Genomic DNA, 26,694 nt, shown 5'->3' on the forward strand with positions numbered 1-26,694 from the left:
GCCTTGCACGTTGTTTGGGAATGGCGGCCATATTGAATTCCGCTCACCGGTGCACCCAGAAGTCATGAAAGTTGGAAGATTTCTACAGGCAGTGTGTGGATAGAGTTTGCTGTTTCGCAAATAAAGGTAGATCTCAAGTATCAACCCAAATGATGTACACATTTTGTGTACGAGACAAGGAAAGTACAGTGTATGCCGCTGTCGCTGAAGTGTTGGAAGCCAAACCACATTGGACGGAACGCGGACGTGCTGTCACTGTCGATGTCAGCACGGTCAGTGGGGACAGAGAGCGATCCATTGCCGGTGGTACTCTGCGTGTTAACCTCGTATTAGGGGAGCGGAACAGGTTGCCTTTCGGGAAACTAGGTGTGTTTCTTTGATAGGCCTGTAGACAAATTTCTAGAGGTAGCCTAGTTTGGTTATTTAAGTTGTACATCCCTATTGCTACTGCAAAACAGGCTAATAGCCTAGTAAAGGCATAGGCCTGCTGCCTAGGCCTACTTAATTTCATAGGAAGGGAAAGGAGCAAACATTGCCCCGTTTCCCTTCCCACAGTGCCTTTCCACAGTTGTGCAAAATCAGCCATGCGGTATTAGCAATAAGGCTAATGGAGATCCCCAGTAGTAGGGCCTAAGTAGTCGTAGGCTAGGGCCTAAACCTTTTTGACGTTTACCCCTAGAACCGTGTGGGAGCTGGGTGGAGGTCAGACCCCACAGTTCTGGGGTATTCGACGTTTGCAAAAGGCGTAGGCCTAAACCAATTTCCTGTTCTGTTGCCATGTTGATTTTAGTGCCCCCGCACAAGTAAGTGAACATAGCTAGAGGGGAACAAATTGTCTACAACAATAACAATTGCGAGCATCTATTTGCCAAATGTTATGCAACGCTGTCACAACATTGTTCCCCTGAGCATGCGCGCATGAATCATGAAAAAGGTTTATTTATCACAAGTTTGAATAACAACAAGCAATGCATCCAATGGAAGAAATGTATCTGCGAAACATTACTCTGTTTCCATTTGATTACATATTCCAATTCAACTCATCCTCTTTTTATAGCGTGTTACTTTGTAGATTTGGGCCAGGCCTAAAGATAGTTACAAACTTAGACATGTATGTCAAGACTACCAGAAAAAGAAAATTTGGGGTATTCCTTCCAACCAAGAAAGCTAGTTTTTGCCTTAGTTAGACTAGTATATTGGCCAATCAGAACCCAACCCGAAGCTCATTTATCCCCCATTGAGCATTTATTTTCTCTGGTAGTGCCCTTTTGAAAAAGACAAGGACGATTTTTGTTCTGCTTGCAAACTGTTGCAAATGTAATTTGACATTGTTTCTTGCATATCATTGCATGCATCTATGATTTGATGAGCAGGTACTTGAGAATTTCCCTGAAGAAAATTAAATTGATTTGGGTCTTGCTCACATCCCCACGGGTTCATGCATAAAATGCATTGCTGGTTTGTTGTCCAAACCCATAGTCCATTGCAAACATCAAACCCAGTAGGGTTTGGATTGAATTCTGTCTCCCCCAAAGGAGTGATGATTGCATTGCGTATTTCATTCTACAGAACCATTGAAAGTAACAGCGCACAACATTCTGGTGTCACCAGAACAGAGCTACAAGTTTTTGGCGACTGATCGGTCAAAGCAATGCACTTACTTAATGTTAATGCCAGAGCAGGACTGCAGTGACATCCTTGTGTCCTTCAAGAAGTTTCCTAGTAAAACGAATTGGGTCTGACAAGCAGGTTTACCTTCCTAACGCTTTTGCTTATGTTCAGCATGATACAGTTTCTTTTGCATTGACAGTGTAAAAAAAGTGATCTGCATGCTGGCCTTATTGTAAAGTTAATTATTATGGATTCGAGAAATGACATACTTCAAAAAAGCTAAGGAACTTGAACTACATTCACTTTCTAAGTCTTCACTCAGAGTTATATGTTTCCTTGATCTTGGTTTTTACAGGGCATGAACCTGGCCTAAAGCAGTTGGTGAATTACTACCGAGGTTCAGCAAGTCTTTGCCGCAAAACCAAATTGGTATCAATTCTGAAAACATCCTTACAGTGCAGTTGCAATGATGTGGACTGGTTACCTACATCGTTTGTGATCCGTCCAGCCAACAACAATAATGCAAGTAAAGTTAACCACTGCAGCACATCTCATGACTGGTTAAGGCAGTTGCGATTAAGCAAGCCACACTCTGATGACAGGGAAGAGTTTCAGGTGTGTTGGGAGAAGACAAGGCAGGCCAGACAGGGAAGTGTCTGGATTGCAAAGTCATCCTCTGGAGCCAAAGGTATGAAGGTTTGTGAGCTTCCCAGTGAGGTCAACTGGTCCACCTGCGTAGCTTGTTCATGAGAGCCAACAGAGCACATCCTCTGCTTGACCCTTTTTATCAAGTCAAGCCATACAATATAAATGATGTAAAGTACTGTATGCATTGAAAGGCCAATATTCAGTTTATGCAATTTACAATAGTGTGGATGCTACCAAGGTTTTGCTGGTGCACTGAATAGTTGGTGTTATGGTAGGAACCCATTATTGGTACCAGTTGCATAATCAAAATACGATTGGTGTTTTACCAGGGACCTTGAAGTACCCACTGAGGTTTCTCACCCTATTGCATGTGAAAGACTCATGGTACAGTGTGTAACTTTCAGAAGCTTCAATAAACTGTATCCGACCAGCCTCACGTCAGTTGGACGGTGGGAGGAAGGAGAAATGGTCCCTTAAAGTGGACGAGCACTTGGGACATGCCTATCCAAGAACAGATATTGGCCTAAAGCAAAAGACATGTACATTATATGTCCTAAACCACAATTTATTCCCATATACTATACAGCAGGATGGCACAGTATAATACAAGGAGATAACAAGTCAGATATCACTTCATGTAAGCAACACAGTACATGTACAATGGAAAATGCAAACTCTATTTTAATAAAACAGTCATTACGTTATGCCCCCAAAATTACACAATATCTTTAACAAAAGATCATGAAAAAAATACAACTACTGAAAGTTACCTTTTCCCAAGACTCGCAAGAGCCATGCTCCCTGCAAAATCAAAAGACATGCAGAGAGTTTTAGTATGGTTCTACACTTTTTGAAACCCACAGAAAGAGAGCATGTAGACACTGTGTGTCTGGGAAGTGCCAAAAAGTAAAAACCTTATGTTAATTGCCTCCGTGACATGCATATGTAAAAGTATTTGAAACATGAGGGCGCCCTTACTCAGGCATGGTTCCTTACAAAACTGTGGAGGAGAAAGGGGCCAGAATGTTCATTTTGGACTCTTAATTTTTCCTTGAATGTCATGAAAATGAGAGATGCTATAGCTAAGGGACATTCACATTACTCTCCTGAATGTGTTTATGAACTGAAAATGACCTGAATGGGACCATTCCGGAATCAAATTGTCACTGTTTTCACAAAGAAAGTAGTCCTCCATAGATTTAAAGGGCAAACCGTGGGCAAAATCCATTTTACCATTTCCACGAAGAGACAAAAGTGACTCAGGAAATGTGTACATACTGTATGTAACAATTGCACCTGGCAGTCACCAATACGAACCGTTTTCACGAAAAGACAAAATGCACAGGAAACCCAGCATTTTCACAAACAGATAAATGCGTTTGTCTACAAAATAAACAATTCTAATTGATTCCTATGAATTTGCTTTTATGGTTTTTGTGTCATTTAAGATCTGATCTTTCATTAGGTAGCTTTTTCATTGTTAAAGGAAAATCAAGTCTTCGGGAAATGATCGTTTGCAAAAGAGTCAAGTGACCAACTGTAAATGCCATTTTTCTCAAAACCTGCGTCTTACTCTTTGGATGGACTTTTGTCTCTTTGTTAAAAAGGTGATGAAATGTTTGAGGCTTGCAGTCACACTGTGGTGGTGGATTTCCTTTGCAACATTTTGGTCTCTCTCTATAAGAGGTCAGCACTGAGCTTGGAAGATACCCAACATTACATATTTACAACATGTCTCACATGGGGGCCATGAGAGTTTTGCATTAACCTACATTAATCTTTTCCATGACAGGTAAAGGTATACTGATATCGCAGGATCCTGCTGAGTTGGTAGCATTTGTAGATAGTCAGACAGAAGCTCATGTTGTTCAGAAATACATTGAGAAGCCATTGTTGTTGACTGGTGATCGGAAATTTGATATTCGGTGAGTCAGTTGCTTGTAGCCTTTCTGTGCAAAATATATTTGTAAGTTTCATAGCCACATATCTGTAGTGATGTAGCGCCCCTGATATGGATAGTGCTTTGGGTATGATAACATTTGAAAGGGTGGTAGTGTGATGACCTTTGGATTTTGGAAATGTTGTTTTGTCAATCCAAAAGATGTTCATTTGATTGGTTGAATCAGATATGTTTTACCTGAAAATTTGTTTCATCGAGCTGAAGTAGGGTTGACATGTTGTATTTGGCACAAATTTTGATCTTTTGTGTGTGCAGTGACATGCCTTTGTCAATACTTTGTCACTGCAAAAGGTATTTTGTGTTAATGGCAAGATGTGTGAAAACCAGTTGTTGGACTAAATTTCTTTTCCAGATGTTGGGTGTTGCTTGATCACGAGTACAACATTTTCATGATGAGGGAAGGTGTCTTGAGAACGTCATCTGAACCGTACATCGCAGATGATCTCAAGAATGTTACAAGTCACTTGACAAACCATTGCATCCAGGTTGGTACAAGACTTTTCTGGTTATTTTCTGGTGCTCTTGGGGTTTCCTTGGATGAATAATGAGAGCTGAATTTGACATGAGGAAACTTTTATCAAAATGCATGCCCTGATTTGAAGGAGTTTCTGTAAATGTCGTATCCAAGCATGTGAAAATTCAAACAAATTTAGATGTAGATGACCTTTACTTTCTAGCTCTAATAATAGTGAGTGTTTTTGTTGGATTGTAAATGGTTTAATAAGTGCCAGAAACTCGTACTGAATCACAGTATTCTAATCTGACTCAATTCCCCAAAGATATTGCAGGGTAACAGTTATTTCCAAAAACCAGTAGGTGATCCACTGATAATATTCAGATAACTCAATATTATGCAGACTCCATAAAGACTAATGAAAGCCATGTTTGATTCAATATTTCGTTCTTTATTCAGAACATCTTCAGGAATGAATGATCCTGAAGATGTTCTGAATAAAGAACGAAATATTGAATCAAACATGGCTTTCATTAGTCTTTATGGAGTCTGCATAATATTGAGTAACAGTTATTTGTAAGCTAAAATAGCTTGCTTGAAAGAATTTCATTTTATACACAGGGTTGGTACAGTGCCAGATGCTCTTATTAAAACATTCCAAGTAATGTCTGCCTCAATCATGCAGACATTTGAATTCATTGTTTTCCACAGGAAGCATGCGCTCAAAATTATGGCAAGTATGAAGATGGAAATGAAATGTTTTTCAAAGAATTCAACAGGTAAGCAACAAAATCTGTTTTAAAACATTCAGTCAACAAAAAAAGCATTTTCTTTCAGTTTCTGCCCGTAATTGGTTTGTGTCTTGATCAAAATTTAAACAGGAACATTTCTACCTCTTAAAGTTCCATCAGATGATTAACCAGTTGGTTCACGTCTTGTATATGTAAGAGTGGGAAACTGGTATATTGTTCTGTCTCACTGGATATGTGTTGCAGATATCTACAGGACCGATACAACAAAAGCATGGAGGACACCATCTTGCCACAAATACGTCACATTATCAGACAGTGTTTGACAGTGATCAAAGAGGCAAGTTAATGCTTTATACAGATTACAAAAACCTGTGATGCTTTTTCTGGGAGTTGGTGCATAAGTCCAACACTTCATAGAATTAACATTCATAAATACCTTGGACAGTTTCCCTATTCAACACTGTGTGTTAACATTTGATAATGCCCGCTGAGATTTGATAGTGTCCGCTGTGTAAAAACATTTTGGCAACTGGATACGAGACAGTAAATCCATTCCTATTGGTCATGAGTCTGTGTGTGTCGCAGCATGCAGAATGTGTGACGCACCTCCAATTCCATATAAGGAGATTTCTTCTGGACCACCCACACACGGAATACATCGTAAAATGGATGGGGTGTCTGGGAAAATGAAAGTAAAATTCATGAACAAAATCCCTGGAAATTTATCTTGACTTCTTTTGACTCTCTGACTAAAACAGTATTTATAAATGGCAATAAATATGTGCTTGGTCGGTCTTAAACTATCACTGATAATGCCCATGCCTGTGGCTCAAGCAATACTTGTGTCCATTCTCCCAAGCCAGTCTGAAATGTATGTTTAAGATCGGTCAAGCACATATTTATTTCCATCTTTAAATTTACTCTTATTTCTGTCCACAAGTCTTAGTCTGATGCTTCGTAAGTCCAACATTTCATTTGTCTTGCATCTTTATCAATGAATATAACTATACAGGCATTGCATAAACTGTTAGTCACCAAGTGGAATAGGTTAAAGATTACGCTTTCAGTTTTGTCCAAAATTGTTCAAATGTCCGAGTACAGTGATTTCAAAATCATGAAGTACATGTATGAGTAGATTGACCACTTCTTGGAAAGTGTAGGTTGAACCCAAGTACATGCACATCCTCTAACACTGGAAAAAAGGGGGCATGCACTCTTATACATGTAGGTAGGTGACACCTTTGTTAAAATCCAAAATATTGGGACTGCCATATAATCCCGGAATATTTTGAAAGAAAGACAGCCTCAGTCAACCTGTAAAACATGTTGGCCGAGAATGCTGTAGGTTTTGAGAAAACAGAAATTTTGTTCTCTTTTTTTCGTGATGATCAGTAGACCATCGTTTAACAGTTTGTTTCCCTTAACACATCACATCCTTTAACAGTGGCCATTTTTATCTGTAGTGGGGGCAGATGTTGTGGGAGTCTGCATGAAAGGGTAATACTAACAGGTGCTAAACACATACCAGTAGAAATTGACCAAACACATTGTGTAAACTGAAATTAGAGGACATTGAGTGTAAGGTACGAAGTAGAATATAAATTGGTTCCCTTTGAAGTTAAATTTTATTTAAGGAAAGGATTTTCTTAAAGGAATGATGATGAAAACTGTCATCTTTTCCCCCCAAACTAAGTCCAGTGCCTCATTTGACACTGGACTTATGAGGCATCAAATCTATTACCCTCAATCAAAAAGTCTAATGCCTCATAAGACCAATCCATCATAAAGCCCATGCCTCATAATGACCAGATTTTAAACTGACGAGACATCAGACTCATGAGGCATCGGACTTATGATAAGGCTCCCTATTTTCGAATCATTCATTTGTATGAATAATTACACTTCGTAAAGCACATACTATCTGAACAAGAATGCACAAGTCCAGTTTAAAAGTAACAGTGGCTGGGGGGTTCTGCTATCCTCAATCCAGCAAAATCCTCCAAAACATGGGTGAATGTTTGAGGAAAGGGAAGTTTCTGAGCAGAAAGCTAAAGTATTGTATGTCGGTTAAATTTAAAAAGAAAAAGAGACCGATCCTCACACCTTGAGTCACATCATATATTTGTGTTTCACAATGAATGCTTTGCTGTTTGTATTTATAGGAAGTCAGCACAGAGGGCCTAGGATATCAGAGTTTCCAGCTGTTTGGATTTGACTTCGTCCTTGACATGGATTTCAAAGTTTGGCTGATTGAGGTCAATGGATCCCCGGCGTGTGCACAGTTAGTAGAAGTCTTCCACTTTGTGTTCCGTCCCCCCACCCTAGCAGGGGACTTTGTTCCCCTTGTGCCTCACCCCACCATTTAAAATTTTGAAATGCATACAACTTGTGTATAAACCCTAGTTAACATGTCGACTGCTGACTACGAGTATACTCGTAGTCACAGGTGTGCCGATCTGCCACTGAGTATACTCGTTGGAAATGAAAGGCTATCTTGTTCGTAAGTGTGACGTCACCTCAGCACATAGAGTTACATGCATTGTTTGCCATTTACATGGAACTATGGAATCGGAAGTTAACATGCAACTTCAGCGATCATCCAATGGGGGCCTGCAAATTGTGGCGCGTCCACGTTGGGACGAAGTGACTTACAAACTGGATTGTAATGTAAATTGAATACACTGGCATCACTGAAGAACACAACAGATAAATACCTGATAGATACCTGAAAGTTACCTATTAAATATGCACGCATGCGTACAATGCTTGGCAAGTGGGAACACCCTTTTAGAATTATGCGCGGCAGTCAACGTGTTAAGTGGCTTGCAGTGTCCCTGAAGAAATGTGTGCACCCCTAGTACCCCCCAAGAAATGTCACTCTTGTCATGCCACTGCACTCAGGTTGTATATTTAGGCTCTGACTTTTTTTTTCTTTTTTCCTTGATCTCAGTTTTGGGCTTTGAGAACAAAATGTCACGTAGCCCCCTGAGTTTCAATGTTTGGTGTAAATTGGGCAGAATCATATTTGATTTTGGTTGATTACTAGGTCTCTCACAAATGCTGTCAATTCCTACAGCTTGCCATGTGCATCTGCAGTTTGGACTTCAAATTTTCGTGATGTGCATCAGCAGCGTCGTATTTCAAAGATATCTGTATCAACATGCGCGTATGTATTGGGCATTTGCACACCACGTGCACACCCACCTTTCCGCACTGTATGCATTTGTAATTTTCCTATGGAGATGGCATCCAATGAGAGATCTATAACACAAGTAAACTATTGAACAAGTTAGGCTGTTTTATATTGGCGTCATTCAAACTCCATGGGCAACTCCACTACAGTCGGTCCGAGAAACAGTCACAGATTTAAAAACTAATGTCCAAATTTAATTCCAAGTCTTGTCAACTTTTGAAAAGTAGAAAGAAGTCCATGCATACTGTCTGAGGCAGAAAGGTATTTCCCCCAAATTTTGTTCATGAGAAATTCACATTGTTTTTACAATAGGCGGCTGAAGTCACAGTTAGTGGAGGGTATCATCTGCCTCGTTATCGATCGGGTATTTCCACCACCATCAGAGCCATCCTCTCTAAACCAAGACTCAGAAGACGCATCATCCATCCAGCTGGCTTCATTTGAGAAACTCTGATTAGATCCTGGTGATTTCTTCTGCGTCTTTCAGCTCCTCACCTGGACAGCAATATGGGTATGCTCATCGTGTAGATTGCCTTAGTGCAATAGTTTGATGTAACATTTTCAAATTTGTAATGACAGAGTGGGATTATGTCATGCGTTGTAATTCTTCCCAGTATGTACTTGGCTAACAAGGTCCTTGGGACTTGATAAATTGCCAAAGTCACTGATGTGATTCCTCCTTTTGGCCATACGTATAAACGATACCTCAGCTGAAGTGCTTTGCCCACAAAGGACTTCAGCTGATGATCAGCCCCCAAGCAGTGAGGTCAGCCTTCAGGTCATACCCATTTCCTCCCTTATGCAGTATTTCAGTGGCTGTTGGACCATAGCACGACTTTTCTCAGGAAAGACTCTTTCCAAGGAAGATACCATCCTTCTCATTCATGCCAAAGAAACATCTAGCGCCAAGAACATTTATGCTCCCTCATCAGCCCATGGTTTGTCTGCACCGACAGCAGCGTCCTTACAACTGGGAAGTTGGACCTAACCACAGAGGAGAAGTACCCGGATGAGATGGAGGCCAGTGAGACTTCAAGATTTCTTCTAATTCCCCCCCCCCCACACGGATAGTCGTTATTCATAGGCAACCATAGGTTCATAAACTTCTCACACTGGTAATACCCCTCAAACTTGTACTCTCCTGTTTGGATACTTAGAACCAGAATTATCAATTATCCTTAGCTACTGCCAAACACTCAAACTAATGTTCTTTTTTCTTTCTCCACCTGTTGCTCCTTCTCAGCCCAACTTGTCCCTTGATGAAATTAGTCTGTGTCGACCAATCGTGGACCAACCAACTCCAAGCACAAACACCTGTGGTTGTTGTTAACCAATAGGATTTCAGCCAGACCGGATGGTGAGCAATCGTCCAGACTTTGTTTTCTGCAAAATCATTAGGCGTTGATCGTGGTTCTTCATCAACTGCCATCCGAATACATCACCACCACCATGGAATGTTCTATCTACACAATCAACTTTGCAGCAGTGTTGAATCACTGTACCGGCATTTTCAAACACAGCACTGCCTTGGCTTAGAAGACAGCTTGTCTGCAGAGCTTGCAAATGGGAATACACTTAACTTTCCAAATGTCTGAAACACAATTAGAAGTGACGTCACAATCGATGCGACCAATCATACCAGGGGCGTCTTACACCAGATGAAATTACTTCAAATCTGTGTGACCAGTGGATGAGTCATCAATAACCGTGACCAGATATTCGTTCAGTGATTCTCCTTCTGATGTTAAGAGAAGAGTCCAGACTTAACACACGTATGGGAGCCGTGGTACACCGCTGCAGGATGAGCAACCTGTCCCAAGCTCCCTCAATGATGTCCCCGATGAGACTTCTTTTAACTCAGAGCCTCCAGGGCCATCCCAAGAGAGGCAGTTGCGCCTCCAAGCCCTTTTTCAGATGGTGTCTTTGTGATGTCTTGTCAGAGCTCACAAACTCTGACGTTGTGGACTCTGACGACTATGAGATGACTTTTGCTTTGCAATTTACATGGGTAGCAAATGGGGCGATGATTGCCGTTGTCCTGGATTTGCTACAGAACCGCGCCAATAACTGTCGTGGAGCATCGGCAGCGATGATCGTTGAGCGGTTCAAGTCATAGTGAGCAAGGACATCTGGGGAAACAAGTATGTCCTTTACTTACTGAAATGGTTGCGCCTTGCCCCAATACCATGCACTGTTTTTATGGAGCAGCTGTCAAAGTGATTCATTGGCATCAGCAAGTCCATTTATGAATTTTCCCAGCTGGTTCACCATACTCATAAACCATTGCAGATCTTTGACGGGTGTTGGTGTAGGGAACACCGCAATGGCTGCCATCTTCCATGTATCAGTGTGAATGCCTGTGGCGGTTGCAGATCTTATTAAATCCACAAAGTGTGTCTCATGCAGTATGTTCAATCCATTAACTCCGTAATGTTCACTCTGTTTTTACACTTTATTCCATTGTTGCTGCTCGCTTGATTTATTCTGGCTCTTAGATTCACAGAATCGCAAAGTTCAAAGGTCATGGATCATAGGACACAAACATTGCACCTGACAATGCAGTCAGGTGAAGTTGCAACATATGGGCAATCGATATAGACTGTAATGTAGTTTCATCTTCTCTACGACGAAACCATTGTACTTCTGACAAACTCACACGATCACCCATTTCTGCTAATCTACATGTATCTTATTTATTTCTACAGTAGTGCTAGCAGATGTGATACATAGCAAGTCAGAATCTCGAAGACCCTCTTCCCCTCTCTCTCCTCCTCTTTATAACCCATCTTATTCCCATCTAATTTCTAAGAAAATATCTGTGCATTTCCAGAAGGTTAGTGTGGTCAGTCCAGGATATAGTGTGGTCAGCCCCGACCACTTCGAGTCCCTTAGATTTCATTTTTATGACCTTCTCATGAGCCCAGTTTCCTCCTTAATTGACCACAACCTTCCCCTACATACTTGTGGTTCCTTACTCAGAATTGTTTCATGGGCACCAGTCATTTCGATGGCGTGGGTTCGTATCCCACCGCTGCCACCATATAATGTAGTTTCATCTTCTCTACGACGAAACCGTTGTACTTCTGACAAACTCACACGATCACGCATTTCTGCTAATCTACATGTATCTTATTTCCTTACTCAGAATTGCTTCATGACATAGACCCACAGACCCGTCTCTTCACAGGTAACCCCCTTGTGTTTGTAATGAAGCCTGTGCCATGCTACATATTGTTTTCTTGCTAAAGTTTCCTGCATTCTACCCCAGGTAAGAGCAGATGAGTGTGGCGAATCATAGTAGCCCATGGCTCTAGCTATTTGGGAATGGCCCGACAAACCGTTTTCCTTAATGGATGCAGCACAATCTCCTGCTACACTTGCCGTTATTCGTCCTATACGATGCTGTGTCCACAAGATAGAGGATGTTTGTTTCTTTGTATCATTCGCCAACAGTATCTGCTGGTGATGATTCAGTTCAAGTTCCTTGATGACATCATCGGCACTGGCCTTTTGATATGCTTCTTTGACAGTTAAGACTCCTTGAGTTGTTTCAAACTCTTCCTCCTTTACATATGCATTAATGATTAAGGATGTGCAGGGTCTGCCTGTGGTTTGACATACATGAGCATTCCACAATTACCATTGGTAATATCTGCCAGTGCATCAATGTTAAAGGCAGATACTGGCCTTTTGTTTCGATGTGCCAAAACTCTGGGCTCGAATTCTGACCTGTAAATTCTAGTGCTTCTGGACGTTTGCCGAGTTACATCGGCCTTTACACCAACACGCTTGATGCTCTTGGCAAACTGGCAATCATGGACAGGTTGTCCCTTCTTCGGACCTTGGCCCCATGCTTGCTGCTGAGATGTACATGATGAATTCTTCCCCTGTTCCACTGCTTCAACGACTGCAAACAGGAGGCCACTGATGTGTTTGCACGTTGCTTGGATTCTGAATAAAAAAAGTCAGGTGTATTTGTCACCAGTATGATGGTTATGTGGGGTGCAAACAGTCGATCTACACTGTTTATCAGTGTTATGAGAAATTTAAGACTTTACTTCCCTTTTTGAAGAAAGATTTCCATGGGCAGATGACACTAATGTGGGCAGATGACACTGGCTTGAAGGGCCCTCCTCCTATCCTTCCAAAAGTGTCTCCGGACGTGGTAGATGAATTAGCCCATGAAAATCTGGCGTAAATAATCGCCTTAAATCACACCTTTATGTAAAGACAATTATGTTAGATTCAACAAGAATTAAACTCTATTTACCTCTATCTTCGGTTCCTTGGGTTTGAGTAGTTATCGAATTATACTGGCAAAAGTACGGATCAGAAGTTTAGCACAAGAAATGTGACTACAAAAAGGACCATGTCAGTGGTGGAAATGAAGAGCGCCCTCTTGAGACAGGGCTCAGACATTCTCATCGGCAGTTACAATGCCCATTTATCGTGTGGGCAAGGAACATTAGTGTATTCTTCGAGAACTCACATCTGTTGTTGAGTGTCTCACTCTGCCATCATGCTCATCTTGAGATTATCCGTGTATTAGTCACTGGTGAGATCACTCCCTGTTTGAGCATTTCTGCTTTGACTTCAGGAAGTAGTGGTGTGGAATTTTTCTTGGTGAGTGTAGGCTCACGAGCTTGATGTTTGGGCAAAGTGTGATGTGGTGGTACTCTATCAAAAGTTTGTCCAAACATGAAAAGAGGGCCGGAAATTCAGCATGGAAATTGACTGGTGCTGAACTCGATCTGTCCTCATTGATCCATTTTTTAATGAGGCCTAGTTCGACACATGCTGTCTCGCTGAGTAAGGAACAGTGCTGATTTTGGATGGTGTACAATTGTTCCTTGATTTGTCCCTGTTGATACTGTAGTGTGGCGTCTATCATGCCAAATACAGGGAGATGGGTGCCATCTGGCCCTTGGAGGGATTGGTCTGTGGCGTTTAGTTAAAGTCCCACAAGCCAAGGCCCAGTGTCGCTGGCAACAGAAATATTTGCTCCATTGTCTAATTTGATGTGAGTTTGTGACTGTTGGCAGAAATATCAGTAGTCCAATAGTCCTTATTGGCGATGACTTCACCAAGGAATGTCCGATTCATCTTGTCAGTCCTTGTTTTAGAAACCTTTGCATGATAATGGAGGCATTCTTTTGAGGTCATGACAGAAGGAGGGCATCATCTGTGCATGCATGTGGTATGGAATCACAACTTTAGCCGCATAAAGGAAGAAACACGGTTGTGCTAAACAATACTGCAGCTTGGAACACACTTCTCCTCTGTGTCAAAGAACTTGTCAACATCAGGCGCATTCTCAGGCCAAATAGGTTTGCCAAATTTTTGTGGCATCTCCATAGTCTGACCGGTATGAACCCTGCAAAAGTATAGTTCTGGGCTGCTTGGTAAACAGTGCTTGTACCCTAACATCCTTGTAATACTTGGTATTTGGTAGTTATCCTCCTAGAACATCCTCTTGGGATTTAACTAGAACTTCCTTATCCTGCTACTCCGATTTCCTAAAATTTCACTTGCAATTCCAGAGTTTCTCTGTGTGTATTTTTTATTTCAACGATCCCACTTTTCACTAACAATTCAAATGTCTAGATATTTTGGAAGATGCTGCCAACATTTAGGCTGTCAAGAAACATGGAATTCTAGCTATTTTTTTCAGATTTTTGGTCTCTTCCCTCTCGTCTGACATTCATCGATGAGCAGTTCATCTTTCTCATGCTGTGGGGCAGCATGTGAACTTTTGATTGACGCACAGGTGTTAATTGGTGGTGCATACAACACGATCAGCAGATTTCTTATATTATTACTGTTTTCCACTACATGTATTCTTTTTGTGCCGTTTGAGTTAAAAAAAAATTTTTTTTTTCATTTTTTAAATGTACGTTTGCCTGCCCGTTTAACAGTCTTTTGGCCTGTGGGTAATCACAGCAAGGACCACGTGGATTTTCACACATGTACTGTCAATCATGGTCCTTTGGTGTGTAATGCACATTGTGCCTCAAAATCACTTAATTTGTGTGACTGAAGCTCATCTTAGCTTAATGTGTTCATATTATATGGACACTTAACTTATTGAGTAAGATGGTGAGGTGGATATATTTGTAGATACACAGTGGATATATTTGTAGATACACAGTGGATATATTAGTAGATACACAGTGGATATATTAGTAGATACACAGTGGATATATTAGGAGATACACAGTGGATATATTAGTAGATACATGTATATCCTGTTCTATGTTAAGTTGGCATATTCATGTGATGTTGCAAAATTCTGTCACATCAAACTTCCCTTTTAAGATATTTTGAAAGAAACTTCCAAACTGAAGAGTATTTACTAACTTCTTTACTGTTTTCGTCTTCCTGTTTTTATAAGATGACTCAAGAAATTTAAATATGGACACTCCTGAAATTCACAATTTGAATTCAAAAATTTTTTGAGCTGTATTGAACTTGTCACTTTGAGTGGAAAGCCTGATTTGAATGTGTTTTGTACCCAGTGATATTAACATAGCAATACAGTTCACCTTTGGGGGTTAAACCAATGGTGTCCTGTCATGTTTTCCAATAGTAATTCGGCTTAAAATTTTTATTTTTTTCAGGGTACATCACTCACATCATGGTAGTATGTGAACCTAACTGGATGACACTTTAAATTATGAGGCACAAACAAACTAATGCAATAAATATGTTTTTAATATTCAAAAGAAATGCATTTATTCAGAAGCAAATGTATATAATGTAAACTACTGAATACTACTAAAGGACAACAGGTGTATTAATACTGTCACCATTGGATATGTAAATTGGTGTTTTGATTATGAACTTCAATAAAAATGAATATTAATTTCATTCTTGAAAGGAAAAATGCTGCTGTATTTTATTGGAACATGTATTTAATATTGACAAAGTTTTTAATTGCAATTGATAAAGTTTCCAACTATTTTGGAGAGATAGAATTAAATAAAACATCATACCTTTGCTGTGAAAGTCTTTATTACAATTATCAATAGAACATTCTATATTTAAAGGAACCAGGAAATCAAAATATTTGTATAAATTTTACTAAATCCCTTGAAATTGCATCATTGGGTTTCAATTAACCCCATTTTAAATTTGTTTTGCAATGTTAACCCATATTTTGATGTTTTTTGTTTTATGCTAATGCATATTTGCATATTCATGAGCAGAACTATGATGTCATCCAAGGCACTGAATCTCAATATGACACTGATTTGTGCATAGAAAATTTCTAGATTTTTGTAACCACTGCTACGGCAGATTTCATTTTCTCTGGCCATTTACTGCTGTGTAAGTATATGGCAATAATCCAGCAAAAATCCTTTTCACAGAAATGTTCCGAGATACATTTGGGGTTCACAGTTTGAACATGAAGACACATGCAACCTAAACCATGTCTTCCTGAATTTACATCAAAGCAAAAGCGCCCTCACTTGTCCAGAAATGCTTGGTCAATTTTTAATGTTTGAAAAAGTGCACCGTTCAGTTCATGTAACTCAAAAAAGATGTCCAACAGTCTTCATACATGGAAGAAGAGTACAGAGATACACAAAAAGTGATTCTAAGAAAAATTCATTTCCTGGTTCCTTTAAGGAAGTATATGCTTATCCTTCTTACTATCAGTCATCAAATCTTACTTGTTTCATATAATTTGAATATTCGGTATTATTGAAGTTAAGTACATGTAGTTACAAATGTATATCAATTTTCAAAGAAAGATATAAACTCAAAGCATGAGCTCAATGATTAACAAAATTACTTTATACATGTATTGCCATCACTTCCAATCATTACAAATAGAATGAACTTTTTCATTGGTGAGTAAAACAGATAATTATTGTGTAGGCAGTAAATATGCATTGCATAGTGGTATGACAAATTTTAAGAGCAAATTCTTCAGTGCTGTTTTAACAGTATTCAAGCCTTCATTTACTTGCGACAGTATTATATTTGGTGAAAAATTTCACAAGATATCATAGCAGCCAACCACTGATATACATCCAAATGCCACAAATAATGATTTGTGAGAGTCCTTTCACAAGTCCCTTCACAAGGCCAGGCCTAGGTAACACTGTAAATGACAAAAGAATGCTTTTGTCACAGCTCATCGGAATGGCTTGTGTGAGTTGGCTTAAGACTGAATGACTTGTGATGGACTTGAATACACCAATGGCTTTCAGTAAGTAAATTCTGGGTTCACAATTTGAACAGAAATACATGTACCTTTATCTTCCCTAGATGACTTCCCAGCAAAAGCGCCCTCAGTTGTTCAGAAAGGCATGGAAAATTTGTCAATGCATTTAACCAAATAGGAAAGTAAGGCCCCCCCAAAATAGTTGGTCTCTGGTAAGAAAATCGGAAATAGAGGGTGCTGTTTTGAACATTTTGGAAGAAAAAAATGGGAAAAAACAAATTGACATGCACGTTCAATTGATGCATGCGTCAATTTTTTTCCCCATTTTTTTTTCAAAATGTTCAAAACAGCATCCTCTATTATTGCACCACCTGAATTTGTGCGAGTAAACTGATTTCCGGCCACAAGGCCACAAGTACAATTTGTTCAAGGAACCAGACTAATTCATGGGTAGCTCGTACGCGATGATAGATCCGCTACGACTGTGTAATGCTGATGTCAAACACAAACAGTAGACCATGGGTAGGTTACAAAGTTGCAGCCAGCTGATCAACAGCAATGGTGGCATAACATGGGACATGCCACCACAAATCTTTGCTCTTTGATTTAAATGTGCCACTCGTTTCCGTGTCAGTTGCTAGTCTTCAAAAGCCAACCCAATCCCCCCCCCCAAAAAAATGCATCGCCGCATCAATTCTGGAACTTTTGTCTGACCAGAGACCGAGCATTTATATTTTTTTTGGCCTAAAACGGTTTTCCATCACGGAAGAACAGAAAGTTGAAGAGAAATTGTTTCCAAGAAAAATTCACTGCAGCTACGGTTCAAGCAATGTGCAGATTCCATACTCAAATCAATGCAAATAGACTCAATTGAAAGAATGATAACTCAGTGTTAACATTATTTGTAAAAACACTTTACAAAAAATCAGAAAGTCATTAGTCAAACTTTCCTGAAAAAATGGCTTATTCACCATGTTACCAAAGTTTGTTCATATCGCTTTTCAAAAATCACGGCAGTCAAAAAGTTTAACTGATATAGAACATTACTTGATGAGACACTTCCTAAAAAAGTAAGGCAAAGAAAAATATCGTACAGTAAAGTATTCAATACTCAGAAGTATTTTCCAATGTCTGTCTCAACTCCATATATTAACCAATTGTGCCCGCTATTGTCACGTGACCTATAATGGGTATCAAATATCAACAACTATGGCATTCCTCATAGCAAAGTGTTTCAGGAGTATCATTTACCAAAAATAAGCTGACAGTAGGTACCATGCTTGGAACACCGATGTGCTGGGCACTGTATCAAAAATCGGCTTTATTTTTGGTAAACAGTAAAAATGCACTTTGCTAGGACAGTGCAGTGACAGTACCCACCTTAGTTCACATGACTTGGCTGCCACACTTGGTCTATTTCCTGTCATTACAGCATTTATATTTAGTAACCTCAGGTCACATTGTGGGTACGTTAAGGTCAGGCATTAGATCACTGTTTGATTAAAATTAACTTTTTAGGACAAAAGTACTCGGGAAAGTACTCGGCCGAGTACTTTCCAAGTACTTTTCTCCTTAAAACTTAAATTTTACACAACTGGGAGTGTCTGAAGTCTAACATTTATGTTGTAATCTTACCTTTGCACATTTACCATCAAATGCCTGTGCACTCTGGCTTTATTCCCTCTTACCCAGTTCAGTATTTTGTGGAGAACGTTGGTACTCGGAAAGTACTCGACTACAACACTGAATTTAGAGTTCCAACTGCTAACTGATCTTTTCTCCAAGACCTATAAACTGGGCATACCACACTCAAGTTCTGAGTTCAAAGGTCCACAGCAGATTAAAAACTCAAAATGATTTGCACAGATTCCCATAAGGCCTGAAATGTACAACTTTTGACAAACGACTTGACCATGGCTAAAGGGAATGCTGCTCGAGAAAATTTTGACCATATAAAATCAAATGAAAGAAACAAATGACTTACTCATGTTTTCAGACAAAGAGAGTTTACACCGCTGAAGAGTATTTGTTCTCAGTGATGAAACCCTCCTCTGATGTTGGTTTCTCAGAAGGCGAACAGCCCTATGTGCTGATGACATATCACAGTGTTCACCGCAGTGCATTGGCAGGTTAGAATAAGGGATCATCAGTGTACATACACTGCTATCATTTATAAGCAAAACAAGTACAATTATCTCCACTTCCAATGGGCAACTGTTTTTTTGTAACCCTCATTTCAAATCTTCAGGTGAATTATTTTGCACAACTGAAAACGGTAAGATGGCATCTTTTACTATCTTGTGATCAAATATAACATGTACATGTGTTATTTCTCCCATTACTGGCATACGATAACCTCCATTCCATCTCATCATGCAGTGTGGTTAATAGTGATAATGTTAGTGAATAACCATGGACCACTGATTTAGGGTTGTACCCCAAGCACATCAACACTCGTCAGTGTGGAAGCCACAGACTGCAGTGTGAATGCCACCACTGACATGTGCTGGCGTACTAGGTCCCATTGCTTGGCACTGTCTACAGCATTGTCAATGTCAAACATTAGATCCACAATCCCTGGAAAGGCATCACCGTAGTAACTGTCTTTGCTGCTTGGTGCAAAAGCAATGTGTCTGCAAACAACCGAATAATAAGGGAAAGGTATTATTCTCATTAAAGAGCCAAGTATGCAACTGTTGTCATAAGTCCTCACACAAAGTTAGCATATTTGTCGCATGAAACATTACAAAAGAAAGAAATATCTTGTAAGATGTCACTTTTTCAGACGTATATTGGCTTTGCAATCATTGAATGCACCACTTAGCCTGTTCAACAAAATGTGAGTGTTTATACACCGGTTCTAAGTGACCAACATCAAGGCTTGTACATGTAAATGTTGGTAGATATAGAAGATTATTGCTGGCCCCCCGGGGTTTCACTCAAGTTTTTTCTTCAAAGTAGTTTATGTCCAATTTAACCAAACAAAGCAAACCCACTGTGCATCCCAGCACACGACGCGTAGAGTTACAATGGCCACTGAAAGCTGCCATCTCAACTTGCGAATTGCTTCTCAGGTAGACAATGGCCAATGAGGAGGGCCGTTTCATTGAAACATGTAATTCAGTGGGCAAAATGAGTAGGTTGATTTCTTTTTTACAAGTAATTATACAAATTATTATTACTATAATACAAATTCAATGATTGTATTTTCCCCCTCCTGAATGTCCAGTTGAATCCCTGGGTCTTCCTCTGCCCAAGAAACACAATTCTTGTATGGTACATTGTAGGCCTAAATAGGGTTCCAAACATACCTTTGTAGTGGTCTGCCCGGCAGTCCAAATGGATCGATAAAAGCTCTCTCCATGAACATCAGCTGGTCATTGACTTTCCTCACCTCAAATGGACTTAAATAAAAAACATTCTTCATTCAATTTCCAAAGCAATTTGAACCAATCCTAACAGGCTATAATTTGCCTCTTTTCCTCTACACTGCATTCACTATGTCAAATGTACATTTCCTTGCAGCATTCTGCAGTGTGGCCTAGCATGGTAGACGGAACTACTCACAGGGGCCAAATAAAAGTAATTTGGTTGTCTTCATTCATTTCCCACTGCAACCTAGTAGACAAACAAAGTATCGATCTGGACCAACCATTAAGCCTAAAACTTGACAAGACTTATGACAAATGTCCAATTGCAGACGTTCAAAGTTCCATTGTATTTGACACTTTTGCAGTTGGGATCTCAAAATTGAATCCAAAGCGCATACATGTACTTTGGTGTTGAAATGATTTCAGTCCCAATAACCTGTGTCAACCCCTCTTGAGATGTACGCTGTCTGCAATTTGGAAGATTTCACTTGAAATACCAAGGAGTCCAACAAACTGGAGATGCTTACTCTTTCATTTCCATCTTGCCAATGTAACTGTGTAGCCAGTCTGCTGTTTTGGACAGCTCAGCCAATGCAGCATCTATTGCATCTAGATGACCCCACCCCCCAAAAAAGAAAAAGATATGAGTGTATCTGCAAATGGACAGTGAAGGGAGGCTGTCTTTTACAAGCCAGTTATAGGCTATTACTCAAAACAATGGGAGTGAACACACCTTTATACCATTTGTTGAAGAAAAATGAAGAACAGAGGAAAACATGACCTTAACTGGTGCTGACTTTCCAGGATAAAACAACATTGTTTCAGCTGTTTAACATGAGTGATAAAACATGTACCAGGTAATCCCAATAATTTAGTCACTATTGGCTATAAACCTATTGCTGTGTCGAGCAGTGTCTGAATTAACTGACCTCAGCAAAAACATCACAAAACCATTCAATGCCTTCTGCCAAAGCTCAATGGTTGAGTAGTTGGATGGCTGCACAAGAATGCAGGAATGTCAAGTTTCAGCTACAGTCCATGTGAACTTATAGACACTGCACAGGCATCGCTAAGCATACTGTACTTATGGAGGGATTCTCCCAACAAAGAACTGAAAACTCATTGTTCAAAATTTGTGGAAATGCAAATGTGTTAAGTTGGCCTTCGCGATGTGGAAGACTGTGGCCTCGTGGTAGACTCGTAGTGACTCAAATCAGTGACTCGACTCGAGTCTGACACAAGTGAACATTTTTAGTGACTCCAATGACTTGACTCAATTTCCTCTGTGCAAACAACTCAACTTGACTCCATCATGTGACTCCATTTGCTCTTTTTGGTCAGTGAGTCAACTCTGGTCACTTTTTAAAATGATTTTTAACTTGAGTCACGCAATTCAGTGATTTATTATAAGTCATTGGGGTTTGAGACTCATAACTGCAGGGTCAGGGTTCGAATCCAGCTGATGGCCTCGTGTTCTTGCCTTAGGCAAGTCGCTTAATCCTGCTTGCTCCACTCCAACCAATGGTATAAATGGGTACTGGCATTAGCTGGGGAGTAAGTTGTGATGGGCTACCATCCCACCCAACTCTTGGCTGTTCTACACATACTAAAACGGGACATAAACATTGGCCCAATGGGCAAGAGTGGCTTGTGAGGCATTTTTACGTACTTTCCTTCAGGAGTGGTAGAGCACCTCATCCATGATGTTGCTGTTGTCAGCAATGAATCCCAACAACCCCCTCCACACTTCCACATCCTATCCACTCACCAAAAGTGATCCCTTGGAGGCTCATCTTGTCAGCATACTCTTTCTTCAGCGAGCTGATGGACTCATTGAGATGGCTGACATATGTCCGGCAATCCAGCGGTAGGATGAGGGCATCAGCTAGTGACCTGGCAAGCTCTGTCCACACCCTGCCGGTGGCTAAGTGATACTGGAAGGTGGGATCCATGATCTCTGACACCAGGTGGAATGTCTCGTACATGGAATGGTACAGAGGGTAGCTGGAAATCCCGTAACCCTAAGACCAGAGTTTTCAAAAGATGAACACAGAATGAAACAATGATGTCCTGGTCAATGTGATTGGTGTGTACCTGGCAAAACAAAGGACACTCTGGGTTTTTAGCACCTGTCCCCTATATCAGGCAGCAGCTAATTACATGATTATCTGGTAACAGGACCTCTTTCCATTTCATGAAAGGAAGGAGCAGCAGGCTCCCCATAAAGTGTGCAAACGTCAGAAACAGAACTTGCTCCTTCATTATGGCCAGAACAGCTTTTTGCCACATTGGAAATTCAGTGCAACAAGGTTTCATATAGGTTGTGCCCTGTGTCAACATGTTGCTAAGTATCAGTAGCAGGAAGCACTGCATGCTGTCAACTGAGGAATTTACTCTAGGAGTTTGTGGTTACAGTTTCGTAACCCATTTAAATAGAGGGTAGGCCGTGACAGATTGATTTTGCTCAACATCATGGTAATACGATTTTGCTGGGAAGAAATCCTACCTCCTGTATTATACGTACCATCAAACCGTTCGCTTAGCAAAACAAGGAGCCAACATGCTTCAACTTACAATATCGTAGTCATAACGTAGATCAACTGATGATATGCCTAGCACGCCCATAAACGCTGCGTAGTCACTGCCTGAACCAATATTGAGCACACTGGATGTACATTCAAAAAATTAACAGTGTATTAATTTCCAAATTAAGTCTTGTCACATTCAAAGCATGCAATAAGACAAGCACAAAGGGCAAGTTGTTGTGCTGTGTCAGTGGGGGCAAATTACTCCAGCATGGAATCTATTTGGACAGTTACTTTAGAAAGACACATGTGCCATGCCATGAAAAACTTCTATTGTGAAGTAATACACATGTACGTACACATGCAAAATAAGAATGTGAGGCTATACGCACACTGGCTCTTGACTGTACAGCATTCACTGTAGAGCCAGCCCTGTCTGCTAAGCGTATTAATGGTGCTTAGTGAGTACAGTAAATTTTTATTAAGACATACCCACAGATAAAAAAAGACAACTGTGTCAATTCTTGGGCTGTAGTTATACATGTGGCTGCAAATTGCAGAATGTCCTGCCAGCAAAGATGCAGGGGTCGACATTAAGCAGGTGCACCTGCACTTTTGTGTCTGACAAACCATGATTAGCGTGTGGTAACCCGTGTGGTAGCACCAGGCCGTTACTGATTTTCTTTGAGGTAATGACACACTTTATTCCAAAGAAATCATCAAAATATTTACCATGGTGGGGTAGGTTCGACAACCTTTTCTCACGTTAGAATGCTTGTTTTTATATGTTTTCCTACTTACATTTGCAATTTTTGTAAAGAAACTTCTGTTATTTTCACGAGTTCCTTTCGCTTTTCGCTGTCGCAGTGGTGAAAACAGGTGTGCAAAGCTCAATCTATTAAAGCAAAGCTGCGCTGGTTCCCACCGCGCCGCGTCCCACTCAATTACGCAACATCGGCCATACACGCATGCAACCCTACAAGCTGCAGGTCGAAAAAACATCAATGTTGCAAGAGGATTTCTGCAAGTTAATTCACAGAACTTGGATTCTTGTCTACGTATGTATTCTCTGTGTTCAGAGTTTAATTTGAGGTGGTTTTGCTTGCACTTGAAGCGAGCATGTTTCCACATAATATCCTGCCTAATGGATGCATCACGCACGCTTACTACGCGATACCCGGACATCGTTGGCCAGTTTGCCATTGTGATTACCTGACTAGCATTGTGTGAATTGTCCATAATTGTTGTGGATTGTCTACTGTAGAAATTTTTACAAGGACTAAGATGAGTTTATCACTTTTTGACACAATTTTTTGAAGCTTTTGTCCCCTTTCATGCCAATCAATCAGCACAGAAAAACTGACCCCCAAAATTTCCGACCTACTGACCCTATTTTTGAGAGGCATGTAATTGAGCAGAACTGTTATTTTTTTGCTTAATATGACCTTATCTAAACTAGCTCCCGGGTTCAGTGAAACAGCTCCCCCAAACCCCTGATAATTTGAAAGGACAGGAGGTGTTTTTAGCTTCTGGGCTTCATGTCGACCCCTGAAGATGGCACTGAGACCAAGGATCTTCAAATCTGAAGACCCAAATATTGACAACTTGCTTCATGACCAGTGCTACCCAGAATGAAACCAAGTATCATGCATTCCTTCAAAATGCAAGCTGGCAGCAACATTCCATTTCCCCCTTGAAGTCTCTGACAGATACTGAGCTCCAAATGCTCCAACTGATATTCCTAGCTGATATTCCAAAAGAAATAGAACAAGACTAAACTGCTTACTATGGAACAGCGTTGGTGTCTGACCAGGGTCTCCTATTTAGCCAGGTGTCATAGACAGTGGCTAAATGGCCCGGGTGCGGCGCATCGGGCACCTGCTTAGCTGCCTCATATATTGCATTGAAGAGGTTGGGTGTAGCCTTGGCTCTGAAAGTGTAGTTGCCCTGGACCGAAATGTCAACGTTGAGGTAGGCCACGGCTCTCCCACCCAGTATCTTGGAGAACTCCTGCAAAGACAACAGGTTACGGGTTCTCTGCTCCATACTCATGATGCCCTGGACTGTCTGACTTTTAAAGCTGGGGAGGGGAGGGCGGTTTCCCACCAGTTATCTGATACTGTGTCTTTTGCCATACCCCTTATTTGGGATCCCTACCGCACAGACATATCTAATGTGCCCCTCCTTGTTTTGGACATGTTCTGCTTCTATTGTTATTCAACAATTCTGTTATTAATGTTATGTATCTTCATCAAGATAAAGCACAGTCACAGTTGCCTTGTAGTGCATAAATATAAAGTGCTCTCAAATTAGGGGTCTACATCACTATTTGTGTCCATTTAAGTTGTTGTCACAGTTTCAAGTCACTCATAAAATTGAACGACCCATGCACCCTTGCAAAAATGTGAAAATCCTGAGCTAGAAGGAGTAATGGACTGTTACAAAACTCCCGCTACTTCCAACACTAAGAAACCAGCCACACACAACTCACCTCCACCCACTCTGTGGAACCAATCAGACTGTACTCTTCAGCTGCCCAGCTACAAAACACAATGGACCGACGAGGTTGAAACCTCCCTAATGGAGAAACAAATGAAGCTCTTCAGTTTAAAAGTGACTAAATTTAGCACAGATTCCAAAGTCAAATTCAACCAACTTTAAAGTAATAGAACATGTATACATGTGCCTATGCAGCATACACTTGTGAAACAGTTCAAAATTTGCAACATCAATCATAAGTGCTTTTACAAAAATACCAAATTTCTTTGACAGGGCTGTATGAGACATTTGATGCACAATATGTGGCAAAGGCCCCCCCTCTTTTGTATCTTCTCTTGTTGCGTAGGAATCTTTGGAATTCCTTTCAGATTTTCTTGGGAGGGTGCAGTAGGCACAATAGCCTTAGGGTATATAGCTTACACATGACATGGGGAGGTCCCCCTTTTTGCCATAGATCGTGCTGGGTATTGTACGAGATAAAACTGCAAAAGATGTTACCAATAAGCAAACATAAAGAACTCAAACAACCAATCATAGGCAAGGCAATGTGCATTGAAGAAACAAAGAGATACAACGAAGATGCAACAAAACATGAGAGCCACAAAGTACTACGGACTTTCTTCACATTAATCAACTGATCTGACAAAATATCACTTCATGTATACATCACTAAACTGGGAGGCAAAATGGAAAATCTGCAATATATAGAATGAAATCAACAAAGTATACCACTTAATGCGTTGATTAGCTGGCAGTTTTTTTCAAACTCTTGTGTTATCAAAAGGTAAGCCAACACCTAGATCATCAGTCAAGAGTCTTATTCCCCACCTTCTTTGTACAGCTTTCCCATGACTCGAGCTATCTCCATCATAACAGCCGTACCGCTAGAGGGATCTACAGCACCAAACACCCATGCATCTCGGTGGTTGCCGAGGATTACATATCGGTCTGTCAACCAAAAAAGGATGCTGTTTAGTATGTCACTGAGCCCAAACAAAAAGAAAAAAATGCAGGTTTCCTATTTTAACCCCAACAGTCGAAGGACCATGAAGAGTCAGGGTTAATATTTCAATCTGATGCAATCACTCCTGAGTTTAATAGGGAAAATCACAAGGTTGCCTTTTGCCTCCATGGAATATGACAGACAGTGTTACCTTGGAGTGAGCTGAAGATAACCAATGACATTCCAGTATCAAACAAGGCGTCAGGTTGGAAAGGGAAATCTCCTGATTAATTTCAGCCTGTTAACAACCTCCCAGAATAACGATTTGCAAATTAAAGCTAAGTTGCCACTGGACTTTGGGCAACTCTGGATAATTGGGCAAAGGCTTCATGTGTCTCCAAAAACTAGGGAAATCAAAATCAAATTTCTTGACGAAAATTATACTGAAAATAACTCACTAGATGGAATACTGATCTAATGAAATTGAATTTCAAATTACACGGTATGCAGTAATGAATGGTAGGTAGGTGAACACTTTCAGTTGTAAGGAAAAAAAGGATTTTCAAAT

General features: G+C 40.4%; 2 protein-coding genes across 7 annotated transcripts in view; one reads left to right on the forward strand and one right to left on the reverse strand.

Moving 5' to 3' along the window:
• On the forward strand, positions 1 to 15,501 carry ttl (tubulin tyrosine ligase). 4 transcript variants are annotated; one of them, XR_015428089.1, is made up of 10 exons: positions 1 to 366; positions 1,967 to 2,299; positions 4,052 to 4,184; positions 4,572 to 4,704; positions 5,385 to 5,452; positions 5,669 to 5,766; positions 7,592 to 7,706; positions 8,931 to 9,129; positions 9,424 to 9,733; positions 9,862 to 15,501. XR_015428089.1 is itself a non-coding variant. In XM_087147602.1 (8 exons), exons 1-8 carry the CDS (start codon positions 150 to 152, stop codon positions 9,070 to 9,072), a joined length of 1,239 nt encoding a protein of 412 aa, XP_087003728.1. In that variant the 5' UTR covers positions 1 to 149; the 3' UTR covers positions 9,073 to 15,501. The 4 variants fall into 4 exon arrangements, 1 of the variants encoding a protein (XP_087003728.1); XR_015428087.1 differs by having other exon boundaries at positions 9,424 to 15,501; XR_015428090.1 differs by lacking the exon at positions 9,424 to 9,733.
• Positions 15,321 to 26,694, reverse strand: part of LOC110983202 (N-acetylated-alpha-linked acidic dipeptidase 2-like) — a 25,551-nt gene continuing 14,177 nt past the window's right edge. For all 3 annotated transcript variants that reach the window (XM_022242260.2, XM_022242259.2, XM_087147594.1), the window contains 8 exons: positions 26,012 to 26,131; positions 25,176 to 25,261; positions 24,471 to 24,694; positions 22,734 to 22,824; positions 21,928 to 22,180; positions 20,687 to 20,768; positions 20,100 to 20,192; positions 15,321 to 19,421 (listed from right to left, as the gene is read on the reverse strand). In XM_022242260.2, coding sequence (XP_022097952.2) covers positions 19,214 to 19,421; positions 20,100 to 20,192; positions 20,687 to 20,768; positions 21,928 to 22,180; positions 22,734 to 22,824; positions 24,471 to 24,694; positions 25,176 to 25,261; positions 26,012 to 26,131 — 1,157 coding nt within the window. In that variant the 3' untranslated portion in view covers positions 15,321 to 19,213. The remainder of the gene's footprint in view (positions 19,422 to 20,099; positions 20,193 to 20,686; positions 20,769 to 21,927; positions 22,181 to 22,733; positions 22,825 to 24,470; positions 24,695 to 25,175; positions 25,262 to 26,011; positions 26,132 to 26,694) is intronic.

The sequence above is a fragment of the Acanthaster planci genome, linkage group LG01, assembly GCF_054643075.1.
Source record: "Acanthaster planci isolate LZ-2023a linkage group LG01, COTS_SCS, whole genome shotgun sequence".
Lineage (NCBI taxonomy): Eukaryota > Metazoa > Echinodermata > Asteroidea > Valvatida > Acanthasteridae > Acanthaster > Acanthaster planci.

Excerpts from the sequence above, each read along its gene's own strand:
- ttl (XM_087147602.1), top strand. The coding sequence starts at position 150 with ATGATGTACACATTTTGTGTACGAGACAAGGAAAGTACAGTGTATGCC. Across the intron at positions 367-1,966 it reads GTTGCCTTTCGGGAAACTAG|GGCATGAACCTGGCCTAAAG; the intron begins GTGTGTTTCTTT and ends TGGTTTTTACAG. Across the intron at positions 4,705-5,384 it reads TGACAAACCATTGCATCCAG|GAAGCATGCGCTCAAAATTA; the intron begins GTTGGTACAAGA and ends TGTTTTCCACAG.